Here is a 12,970-nt window from a genome sequence, read left to right on the forward strand (position 1 = left end):
AATGCTACCTGTGGTAACTTGTTGGACATTCTAATACATTAATTAAAGTCAATGTAATACATTCTTTAAATCCATTTATGCATGTATGACAATGATACAGATTTCAGTTATGCACCCAAATATACATTAACGAGAAGTGTCTCTTGGAGTTTTCTGAGTAAAAAAGTTAAAAATGATCATTTTGGATTCTGTCTGCACATTTTTATTGCTTTCATTTCAACAAGCAAAGAAACAAACAAACAAACCAATTATGCCATCGGAAGAGCTGCTGCCAAACATCCAATATGAAAACAAGTTGGGGATTGTTGTGCATAATCCAAGGAAACCTACAAAGTCATCCCTTGCTGGCACTTAGTCGCTAGATAGAAATTATTCCTTACCTGTTGCCATGAACATGTGATGCACAAAAGGCAAAGCTGTAGTGAAGCAAGGTGGGGTCAATCATAGCTCCGTTTTCTGCTCGTTCTAGTAAATCTTTGAGGTAGCAGAGATGTCTGTGACAGCCTCTGACTCCATTACGTGCACAATACTCATCTAGCACAAATACCTGGCCAGGACTGAACCAGCCCTGTTTAGAAATAAAGAGACTTGATTTTAAACAGCAGATGTTAAACACAAGAGTTATTTGATTTGGAGATGTAATGCTCTACTGTTCTTATAGACCATGCAAACCTAATGGTTGGCAAAAGACAAGGAAGTGGGCTCTATCATTCCTAACTCAAATAATACACAGGATAATTGCAATGAAAAAGCATTAGAGTAACATTTAAGATAAATGTAATTCAAAATGCTGAAAAATGTTTCAACTATTCTAGTTAATGCCAGTACTCGGTATTTATCGTTCGAAGATTCTTTTATCTTTAAGGGCAGCCAAAGACTTGTATATCGAAACAGTACAAAATATTAACAACACTGTCGTGGGGGAGATGTTGTATTATGCTCTTCCCCTGGTAAGAGCAGATAATTATTCAGTAATGACTTTTATCTCTGTATCTGGCAAGTATAGGAATGAACCAAAGACACACAAACAAGGTTCTACGGTATCAGAACTGGAGGATTCACATTTCCCTCATTTCTGTGAGGAGCCACTCGGATTAGACTCTTTGGGGACAGCTAAAGTAGAACATGCAGCACCAGTCTGTGAAGTCATTAGCTAGAATAAGAATTTTCTCATAGAACCCTTTTAAAATGCTGCAAACCCATCAATATTTACATGGAAATGTGGGTGCTAAACAATCGGTAAGATGCAGCTCTGGAATGCATCAAACTGCAAAATCTTTCCTCTTTTAATTGAAAAGTTCCTGCAGCGGGCGGGAGAGTGGTTGAGGCAGTGCACTGCCCCTATAGGCAACTTCTTTGCCACCCCATCTGCTACCCCAAATGCTACATCTTAGAAACAACGCTGCTGTGAAAGATTAAAATATATTTTCTACCACTCAGATGACACCAAATCTTTTCTAGATGCCAAAATAGCTGCTTGGAAAAGAGTTGAAAGAAATATCAATTAAGAGCTCAGTCAAAAGACATAGAAAGGGATTTGCTCATCCTTGTTGGGCCAACTCCAAAACAGATTGAAAAAAGCACTGAAATAATGAGGGGGAAAATCATGGATATAGGAAATAGATACAGTTCATTTTATTACTGGGATCACCAGAAAATTAAGCTACAGAATAATGCAGAAGAGAAGCCTGTAGAAGTCCATTGTTTCAATTGGTCTTTACTGGTCCTTGAGCCCAGGGTGAAAGTCAATTTCCTTGTCTTTCTCTGTTTCCCTTTGTTACATGCGTTGATCTTTTATCCTCCTCCTCTCCTCCCCCCCCCCCGCAAAACTGAGGACTTTGTAGAAGAGGGAACCAGAAGAGAGTGTAAGAATTAACTTGAAAGATAGATCTGTGGCTTCTGAGGCATTGTCACAGGACGACTGGGGTCAGCCCCACCTGTGGCACACTTAGCTCACCTCCCCAGGTAGAGAAAATGAGCAAAGACACATGACAGGCAGGTCAGGAGGTAAATCAGGTGAAGATTAGACAGAATCCCGCAGGAGTGCCAGAGAGAGGAGGGATACTCCAGGTAGGAAGTGCTGAGAGTCACTGCTCAAGAGAGAGCAGGGAAGGTCTCAAATGAGCCCAGGAAGGGCTGAAGAGAGAAGACAGACCCTCAGGAAGGAGAGACAGCTCGAGACTGGGCTGAAGATGTTTTGGTTTGGGCGTGGCTACCCTGGCAGGAGTGGACTTTTTCGATACTGGCCTAGCCAGATGGCCATGGCACAACCGCAAGCGAACCGGGCTGGAAGGTTGGGAGATCCTGAGGGGATCCTGAGGCAGTGGCCAGGCTCAGCAGGTGACGCTGCTACAACAGTTTAAATGACCTATGGTTCACGTTGTAGCGATGCAACGAATATCCTACAATGGATCCGATCCTTCGGGGGGGGGGTGAGATCCAGGCCCCGCTGAAGTCAGAGAGGAGACTCCAATTGAGTTCAATGGGGCCAGGATTTCACCCAGGAGGTATGGCGGGAAAAAGATGACAGGATCGGGCCCAGGGAGTTATCTAGACTTGCTTCCCTGGCTTGGAGCCTGTGGAAGCGTCGTGAACCTTTCAGGGCCTGCAGCTACGGAGGCTGCTCTTTATTCCATAACCGCTGCAGCTTTGCTCCCTCTTGCAGAGCAGAGACCCAGACTCCTGGGCGTGACAGAAGGAAAGACGCTGAGCATTGTAGCTGGGGGCAGCCTCTTCCACGGCAGAATGACAGAAACCCCAGAAAGAGCCTTACAGGCACTCAGTGCACGGTCCCCTAGCTGAGGACTCCAAAACCAGAGCTCAGACGGGGAGCTGAAGGGGGCCCACTTGTCCGAAAATGTCTTCTTCCCCAAATCCAAGTGGATGTGTGGCAGTCAGGAGGAGCACAAATGGGCTGTCCTTCCATCACAGCCGTAGGTTAGGGAGCAGACTCCTCCAATCTGGCAACAGGGGGGAAGAACCTTTGCAGAACTGGGAGAGGAAAAGCACTTACTCCCAAGCAAAGCTAAATTTCTTTAAAAACAGTAGGGTCCGGGGTACAGAGGCATGTGGCAGCTTTCTCCTTTGTTCCTCTTGTGGTATAGCTACAAAGCAGAGACTGCAAAGTGGTAGTATATGCGGCTCTCTGTCCAGCCCAGCGCAGGATCCAGGATTGGTAGGAAACATTACTGAAAGGCTGGTAGCTTTTTTACACGCATTCCCCCACACCCTCAGGCAGCTCTTGGCCCCCTGCTGGGTTTTTGCCTTGTGCACCAGAGTGTACATGTCTGGGCCTCACACCTCAGGCCAGCCATGCAGTGTTCAAACTGTCAGAAGGTCTCCGAACTGTTCTTCGCTGCTGTGATGGGGTATAACGTGACTGAATGTATCCGCACTCTAGACCACTGAGCGTTCTAATGATACTCATCAACAACTCGAATTGCACCCAGAAGCTAATGAGAAGCCTGGACAGAAATGCTAAGGGTAGCAGGCACCACTCAGGAAATGGAAAGAGAACACTTGGTATCAGTTATAGAGACGGTGCTCAGGAATTTTCCATATGAACAGTTAACTTGGTTTTTTTTTTAATGTACAATGGAGTTTCTGCAAAATTGAAACTCTCTGTGGGACTTAGATTCTGCTGAAATTTTTCTATTTTTCCATTGAGAAAACAAAAAAAATATATTTAGTTTCAAATAGGTTTCACTTTAAACCCTATTGTGGTGAACTGCCTCGTGGGAGTTGAAGTTCAGGGCCCCACTGTCTCCAATGGGCTGGGATTCCTGGTAGACTGCCTCTCCCATGATGTAACACAGTCTCCATTTTGACTGAGTAGTGTGGTGCTTTGTGGGGATTTCATGGTTGCAGGGGCATCCTGGGAGAAGTGGACCACGGAGGGAGCATGTTCCATAGGGGGGAGAATGGAGGCATCTGGCTTTTGTGTAAATTTCAAGGGTACCCCTAAGTAGAAGGCCAGTGTCCAAGCTGAAGGTACCAAAGGCATGGGTACTTCTGTGAGCTCAACATTAGAGAGGAATAGCTGCAGTCTCCTGGCCAGAAGATGAAAGGCAGCTGTCCTAATTGAAAATCCAGTAGCAAGAGGACCCCATGGCCATAACCGTGTATACTCTGGTGAACGGTGGGTAGATGCACTCAATAAATGGCACGGGCAAGACTCCTGCTCCTTTTCCTTAAATGCTTCTCTCTGCCAACAAGCATCATTTCTGTCTTATCGGAGATGGGTCATAGCCAGGTTGTTTTCATACAGATACCTGTGCCAGGAGACTGTGCAATCTGGGTTCAGTGGAAAGGGGACAGAAATGAGTATTGTTCTCTATCTTTCTCACCACCTCCTCCAGTAGTGCCAGTCAACATTCGCACACACTGAATAACAGATGTGACAAGCGAAGAATTCTGTGGGACCCTGCACACTGAAGTCCTATGGGAGGAAGAGCCACTGCCCATCACCCTTCTGGAACCATTTGGAAAGGAAAGGGGGAAGCTACCGAAGAGCCATTCTTACAACATTGCCCGGACAAGTCAACAAAACTTTATGGCCAATGGCATCAAAAGCTGCTGAAGGTCAACACAGACCCTTTTTGCGAGGTAAGTCAATCTTTGAGGTAAACACAGTCTCAGTTCCACAGCCAGGTGTGAAGCCACACTGAAAGGAAGGAAAGAAACCTGTGGAATCCAAGTGTGGCCAGAAAGGGTCCATCACCACATTCCTTAAAATGGGGAGGTTTGAGACAGGATGGTAAATGGTGAGACTAAGCTGCAAAGATCCATGTGCCTTGGGGCTTATATGAGCCCCATCGCTCTAGTGGCTTCTTAAGCAAGGGCCCAAACACCTCTTTAATAATAAAAAGTGTGGCTGGCAGCTTTCCTCTTGAAGAGACACATTAACAATCTTGTCAATAATGGCTTCGATGCTTCTCCCCCAGCTGTGAGTCTGTTTCACAAGCGACTGGTCGAAACTCTCCTAATGTTCCCAAAATCTAATTAAGTCAAACTAGTCACAAGCCAGCCAGTAAGACCTACTGGGACGGGGTTGGTCTTATTCGCAACCAGCCATGCCTGAGTAAGCAGACGCTGCATGCCAGGGTTGCTGCTTGTGAGCTAGTGGGATCCATGCTCTGTGCCTGACAAATGTTCTTTCCCCACCTGCTCTATCAATAACCTCCCAACAGGGGGATTTCCACCAGCCCCTCCCTGCCCCTTGAGCAGACCTCCTGGGCATCCTGCAAGGACCCCCAGAGATCAGCTGCACAAGAAGTGAGGGGCTGCAGAGCAGAACGCAGAGCGCCTCAGACCCATAAACCCAACCTCCCAATTATTCCTTCTGAGCACTCCCAATGCTTCTCCAAGGTGAACATGGAAGCTCACCTGAAAACTTGCTCAGCCTGGTCCCTTCCTGGGCTCCCACCACCAGGACCGAGCAAACATGCAGCAACTGAGGACAACAAAGAGGACCCCAGACCTTCCCATCTATTCCCCGGCACATGCAGCACAACTGAAAACGCATAAGCAAACCCCCTAATGAACAGCTAGCATCAGAACAAAGTCTTGGCGTTAGCAGGAGCTGTTACTGTTTCAAGGGAACCTCTTCCTGCTGCTCCGAGCGATGACAATAATTCTACTAAAGGAGGCAGAGGACTCCTGTCCTACATGGTTGTCCTACACTGCTTGGGAGAACAGGATGAGAACTACCACTTAGAATCAACTTTCCTTCATCTCACCATCACCATCCCCTTAGTCCATTGGAGAAGATGAGTTCCTGGGTGCGGTAAGATGGGTATAGGTCACTGACAAAATACAAGAGAGCCCTGGGGTGTAGAGGGACTGGCTAGGTGAAAAAAATGTTTAATCCCAATGACAACCTCTGGGTGGTTTATAGGAGTATCACTTGCTTCCAATACAAGAAAGCTTCAATTTCCGAGCTTATGCCATTGGTAGAAGGTGAAGATTTTTGGCACACCAAACATTCCATGTACATAAAGAGTTAACTCTTCTGCTGAGATTTCCGTGCATTATTTGGAAAGGGAGACCCAAGTTGTACTGCTGCTTGGCATAGGAACAGACCCAGGGTGCACTCAGGTGGGATCAGGACCTAACCCCTCTAGAATGCCATCTGCATATCGGGCCTGATCCAAAAACCACTCAGGTCTATGGAAAGGCTCCCACTGACTTCTAAGGGCTCTGGCTCTTATAGCATTTCCAACACTGTAAGTTACTGTTCATTCTAGAAATCCGCTGTACAAGTCCTGTACATTAGTATTTATTTGTATTATTGTAGAACCACGGACCTGCAATCAAAGATCAGGGGCCCATTGGGTTGAGTGCTGAACAGCCAAATAACAAAGATGACAAGTCATATTTGGACAATCTTAATTTTTTTTTTCTGTTTAATCGGTGTTATAACACACTGGACCAGATCCTGCAATCCTTTCTCATGTGAGTGATCCCGACAACAGGACTCCTGAATGAATATAGATTACAGGATCATGCCCAACATCTGGTAACTTCTCAGACAGAGCAAATTGTTAGCTGCTCGGAACCCTATTCATCAGTACATACAAATACTGGGGCACATGTATTCTGGTGTAACTCTACTGACAAGGGGGATGGGATCGTACAGATTCCTTTTTCTCCTGTACCATCATCTGTAAGGCAATGGTGCAAACTGCAAAACATCATTGCTGCTGTCTATAATATTTCCCCAGCTGTGAGTTTGTCTTTGCAGGAGGTAACATTATCAAAAGTGCAAATATCAATGATAACACAGAATCGCTACTGCAGTCGAACAACAGTAAGTTCAGGGTATATTGCCTCTTAAAAATAAATACTGTGGGGGACCAAATTCAGAGCTGGCAAAAGCAGGGACCACTCCTCAGGCAACATGGGCGCAGCCCCCACTTGCACTAGCTCTGACTTTCTTTCCTGGTGTTTATATCACTATAGACCAAAGAATATACTTGCCAGACAAGAATACGAATCATTAAGTCTGTGGTCCAAAGTGAGGCGCTGAACCATCTCAAAGAGTGAAGCGTGGTCAAAGTTACAGGGGTTGGAAGAGATAAATTCATCCATGCCATGCTTTTGAGCTCTATCTGCATCTGTTCATTTATACATATAGAGAAAGACACAATTTAGAGAAATACAGCACATTCTATTTGACATATACACGAGAGAGAAAAATATACACCATGAAGCATGAAAGCTAAATAATTCTCTTCCCCTATATTGCCATTAACTTTTATTTTCCCAAAATATATTCTTCACCTCCCATTGTCAACTTGCATCACGTTTTGACTATCTTATTGCATTCAGGCCAAAGCTTTTAGAATTAACATCTTGTCAACTGCTCTTTATAGTGCATTTATTCTGTATTTAAAAACAGAACACAAACCCAATAACTTATTCTGTATCTTACAAAACACAATAAGCTAACAGATTTTTGGCTTGCAAAAGTAAATTAACTCCTATTTAGTTATTTGAGATTAATTATATAATAGATTCTGCCATTCTAGTAAAGTTATGTCTGTAGCAATTTCTCTAAATTTACTAGGTTTTCTAGATATAAAAATATATAGATTTAATTTTTTGCATCAAAATGCCAATATTTCTCTCCCCCAATCTCAGATTTTGTTACAACAGCTTTTAAATGCTATCTCAATGAAATAAAAAAGATGCTCATTTAAGCATTGCTGATAAGTTAAATTGAGATGTAGTTTGTTGTCACGAAAGAAGTAGCCTGATCGTGTGCAGATTGAGTTAGCCATTTCAACAGACAGACAGAATTTACTCTGCTAGGATTATGAGCTGCCATCTTTTGTGAATTAATAGCCTCAACGTCTTCACACTTCTCTGATGTGGGTGACGTCTATCGGCACAAACTCCTAGGGGCTAACTAATTAATCTCAACATATATAACTAAAATTATACTAAATTCAACAGTGGAACCAAAACAAAATATTCAGTGTAGGTGTGGCCAAGGAGAGATCCCTAGGCAGTAGCTTTGTTCTATGGAAAATGACTAAATTAAAAGACACTTTTCACTCTCTTTTTGCATTTACTCAAGTTTCCTGCTACATGGGTTCTTGCCAAATCCCTCACAAATAGAGCAGGGTTTAAATCTCACTCTGTTTACAACTCCTAGGGGAACTGTGTGGTCTTGAAACAATTACAGAGGCTGAAAGAGCACAAAACCACAGTAAATTAAAATTTAGTGTTTCTTGCTACTAATTTGGTATTTATATTTGTTTCTAAACCAAACTAACCCTTTCCAATAAGACACAAAAATATACAACTTAAAAAAAATAGAAGTAAGACTTATATGGAAGCAAATAATTATGTTAAATAGAAGATTAATTAAAGATTTAAAATTAACCTATGAAAGACGATGTCATTTTACAAGATGTCTTGGGAATGTCTAAACCCATAGATATTCCATCTATTATAGGAGACATTGTCTACATTTTTCCTTGATATTCTGTAGTTAAATATATTGATAGCATTGCCCATCAGAATGACAACATAGATTCAAAACGTAACATTTCAATTAACTGCAAGCAATACTTAATTCGGCAGAAGCTTGTAATCGTTTTGATTAGAAATCTGCTGAACAGGTACTGTGGTTTAGAATGTATGTTACAGTACTGGGGCTAACTTTTTCTATTTTGTTCAACATAAAAATTCCCATTTGCCATCTATCTGCCTATTACCTGACCCCCAACTAGTTTTTCCCTCCCTGTGACTCCATGCATCCAGCATGAAGAGAGAAACAGCAGGTCCATTTAGAGTTGATGCTGCCTACGGATTAGCTAGTGTGTGTGTGTTGGCTCCGAGGTGTGGGGCAGCCTCCCCAACATGGAGAATTAGTGCATCACCTCCATGACACATTTAGTCTCCACCAGCCTACGGCATAGGATCTAAAGTGCACTCCAACCTTGGGTCTCTCATTGTAGCGCACTATCAACACGCCAATAGGCTGGTTTCTATCTATTTTGACAGATTATGCCCCATCCTTTTTGTCCCTCTGGGCCAAGATCGATTTGATTAATATGAATACACTACTAAAGGTTTTGTATCTGCTGTTTTCAATTCCACATCTAGTGCCCATAAAATAGCTTTACAATTTTAACAGATATATCAAGGCTTTTTTTTAGTAAACTGCTGCTCTCAAATTTCCTCGAGTAGACTGCAAGCTGACAAACTGGCTGGAGGCCTTAATTTGCCAGTTCTGCTCAGATATTTTATTACTTTTCAATTATGAGCCAGGGTGCACTGTCAATCTTGTTGTTTAGCAAAGAGGATACTTTCTTAGCCTTGAGTAACCCAACTAGAAGTTTTAAGGGCCATTTCCCTCTTTTTTTGTTGAACCTCTTTAAACTGATCTGCTAGAAAATATGTAACTATAAATTACTGCTACTTTCTCCCTTTCACACTGACCTGGGATGCCTTTCAATTTCTGTTCACGAGAGGGACATGGGGCAGATCCTTAGATGGTGTTAATCTCATAGTTTAACTGACTTCAATGGAGCTAAGGATCTGCTCATGGTTTTTGAGACCTCTCTGATCAAATATAAGTTTACAAGCAATCTACACCCTAGAGCAGAGGACCTATATAGGTCCCTAGGCACAGCCCACAAAGTTAAGTGGTCAGTAGGCTCTTGCCAAATTCCACTGCACTGTGGTAAATTGACCCCAAAGATAATTATACTTTCATTAGTCTTTGCAAAGCAATGCCTCACCCAGCTCCCAAGTATGTACCCACTTGAAATCCTCTCTATCCCTCCAAAGATCTGACGGGCTCAAAATGACCACATGAAGAGACAGTTACCGTAGATGGTATTTTATGAAATTGACTGACCAAGATGTATTCCAAAGAAGGGCAATTTGCATGAGTTCTGCTCATTAAAATTATTGAAAATGTGACCATTTCTGGCACAGAAAGTAAGCTTCACGACAGCAGTCCTCATCATGGTTCAATGCTGCAGCTCTCATCTACACAAAACCACTCATCATGTCCAGTAGTTGTTTTACGTAGGCAGACTGCAGGATTAGGTGCGCACAAACCACCATCTTGGATTGAATTGAGGAAATTATGCTTTCAAGAGGAGGTCTTTCATGAAAATCAAATGGGATTTGAATTGGAGATGTCTTTGGAAAATGATTCTATTGCATGTTACGCACACACATATTTAACTTAAATAAAAATATTGCACCGGTCTAGCTGCTCAAAATTCTCTGGACCATTTAGGATATGTCTCAGTAGATAAAATAATTACAACCCTACACTAAGTTTGCCTTCGCTCACTGAATTATTTTACATTACAAAATAAATGCACCACTCAATCTGCAATTTGTTTTCGTATCTTGATTTTTTAAAAATTATTCCTAAAACTGAATTTTAGAAGCCAATTATGCTAAAAACATTTATCTACCTAGGAAAAAGCAAAGCATAAATACCTTGCCCCAACCGCCTCAGACAGGCACTCAAGATTTTAAAGTAACAACTATATCTGCATGTAAAATAATGATTTTTATATAAAACAGTCATCTTTCAAAATAAACAATTTGTACTGCTTGAACGCGCCTTTAAGCAAATTACAAAATAAAGGTAGATGGCTCAAACTCAGACCCAAATTGTACATATAATTTGTAGACACTTTTAATAAATCAGTAGTTTGGCCTTATGACTCTGATCTGTTCTTATAACAATGATAATTAAATACAAAGAAAAAGAGAGTGTTATGTGCTGTTTCTGTAATTTACAATCCCTTTCCAAGGTGCTTTGCCAAGTTAGTTGGCACTTCTTTATTCAAGGCCTCAAGACAACATTATGCTACTGGCCAAAAAAAAGTTGTTTTACATCTTAGACTGTGAGTAAAGTTATTCTGGCATCACAAACTCTATTAACCTTCGTTCTTGAAAACTATGCTGCAGCCTTTTATGCTAAACTTTGAAATTTACATTATTGCCCTTCTTAATACACTTCTCTTATTGCAATTTTATTTTATTCTACTTGTAGCATTACCAAAAACTGGCATGTCTATCTTGTCTGCCTTAGCTATCCTTACTGTGGTTCTCTGTCAAACACATATTTTGTATATATGTTTGAAGTCACAGTCTTAAAAATCTGTCAATGTCAGTAAGACATAGATATGAAAAAAAGCAAGAAAAAAAATGCCCCACCACTCTGTTCTATTAGGGCAGTCCTTCTGTTATTTACGACAGTCAATTAAAAGCACAGACAAAAAGGTCAAACATCCCTTTCTTGCTATTTGTGTTTTTGTTTTGTTTTTTTCCCCCTGGTGTCTTTTGCTACAGTAAGAATTTAGGCAGATTTTGTTAAGACTGCTGCAGTTCACAACTGGGGACAAGCTCCATAAAAGAATTCTTGTTATAAAAGGCTATGGGTAGCCATTTTATTGTAAGAATTTCCGACTCCAAATTATTTATTTTCAGTAATGAGTGACTTTGTTTGAGTACCAAGGGCAACTGAACATCCAGTAAATTTTACAACACATTTGTTTATAAAACTGTAAATTAAAAGGTGACTTTGTATCCTACTCATCTGGAAAATGTGTACTTGTCATATCTGCTTGACATTACAAGAATGAAGATGTGGTTTGGACGGTAACAAACAATGACACTAGTCAACCTCATCAGGAGACATGAAATAAAGGAATGACAATGATTGATGGCAGCTATTCATTTACAGATATTTCTAGAAGAGTCTTTATTGGCATGGTCAGACTACAACGCTAAGTTTTTCAGTAACTTAACTCTTCTTCAGCTATGCACAACAGTGGGAGAGAGGGCAAGCAGAACTGCAGGCGAACTCCCTGCTCATTGTGTTGTGCCACACAGTTGACTGCATGCTTTGAGGAACAGCTAAATTTCTTCATGGTCTCATAGATTAAGCAGAACTTACAGAGACTCTCAGAATGACTACTTGTTAACAAAACACCAAAAGAAAGTGCCCAGGAACTGAGGTTTGCTTGAATCTGTAGAACTGAAAACACTAGCTCACGCGGCTAGTGTTCTAGTCAAATAAATAAATTAATTAAATAGGACTTAAAGCACCATATTGTTGTTTCTTACTGAATTGCTGGCAATGATATTTGTGTCCCTTCCTCTTTATGTACGATATAATGTTGCCACTGATCAAAAGTCAATCCAATTAATATTTCATATTTTACCATGATTATGTCCCTCTCTGCAAACACTTATGCATGTAGCTTTACTCACCTAACCCATTGAGAGCAACGGGACTACGCAGGTGAATGAAGTTACCTACATGCCCAAAGTTACAAGAGCTCATTTTTAGTATTGTTACTGCTGTTTTAAATAATGAGACTAGTCTGTCACACTTTTTCTTACTTGGTTTTTACTTTTCCCTCTACTGGATATGAAAACATATTTTACAACTTAATTTTAAAGATTTAATAGTGACTAAATCATTTTACTGTAAATTATTAATTATACTATATTTTTAAATGAAATCTAAGTTATTCAAGGTTCAGTAGTTAAGTGAATTACAGTTTATAATATGTGATAAAACCAAGTGGTTCACAGAATAAGTAAAAATTAGATCTTAGAGAAAAGCTACTTCTAGGATAAAATATTTTTTTAACTGTTTTTTTAAATATTTTGAATTTAATGATGGGGAAATATACAACTGTTTTAATAAGTCATTCATGCTTTTTAAAACACAAAAAAGCGATATATAGTTTATTTTAAATTCATGCAAGTTATGTGAGAAGTGAATTAATATTTTAATACTGCATTCCTGATATGTAGCATCTGCAAGTTGACAATACAAGAAGACATAATGTTCTCATGAGATTTATATATATATATATATAAAATAAAGCAATTAAAGCACATCAAACACAAATTCATTCATTCTTTCTTTCTTTAAAAAGTGTTGAAATCCTTAATTTTTACCAAGTCAATGTTGTGT

At 40.8% G+C, this 12,970-nt stretch overlaps 1 protein-coding gene across 21 annotated transcripts in view; it reads right to left on the reverse strand.

Annotated features, from left to right (window-relative positions):
• The window catches only part of CADPS (calcium dependent secretion activator), a 354,315-nt gene that overhangs the window by 110,310 nt on the left and 231,035 nt on the right, over window positions 1-12,970 (reverse strand). For all 21 annotated transcript variants that reach the window (XM_065550658.1, XM_065550667.1, XM_065550661.1 and 18 more), the window contains exons 12-13: window positions 6,979-7,115; window positions 381-568 (exon numbers count right to left, since the gene is read on the reverse strand). In XM_065550658.1, coding sequence (XP_065406730.1) covers window positions 381-568; window positions 6,979-7,115 — 325 coding nt within the window. The remainder of the gene's footprint in view (window positions 1-380; window positions 569-6,978; window positions 7,116-12,970) is intronic.

Source organism: Chrysemys picta, chromosome 7, assembly GCF_011386835.1.
Source record: "Chrysemys picta bellii isolate R12L10 chromosome 7, ASM1138683v2, whole genome shotgun sequence".
In the NCBI taxonomy this organism is placed as follows: Eukaryota; Metazoa; Chordata; order Testudines; family Emydidae; genus Chrysemys; species Chrysemys picta.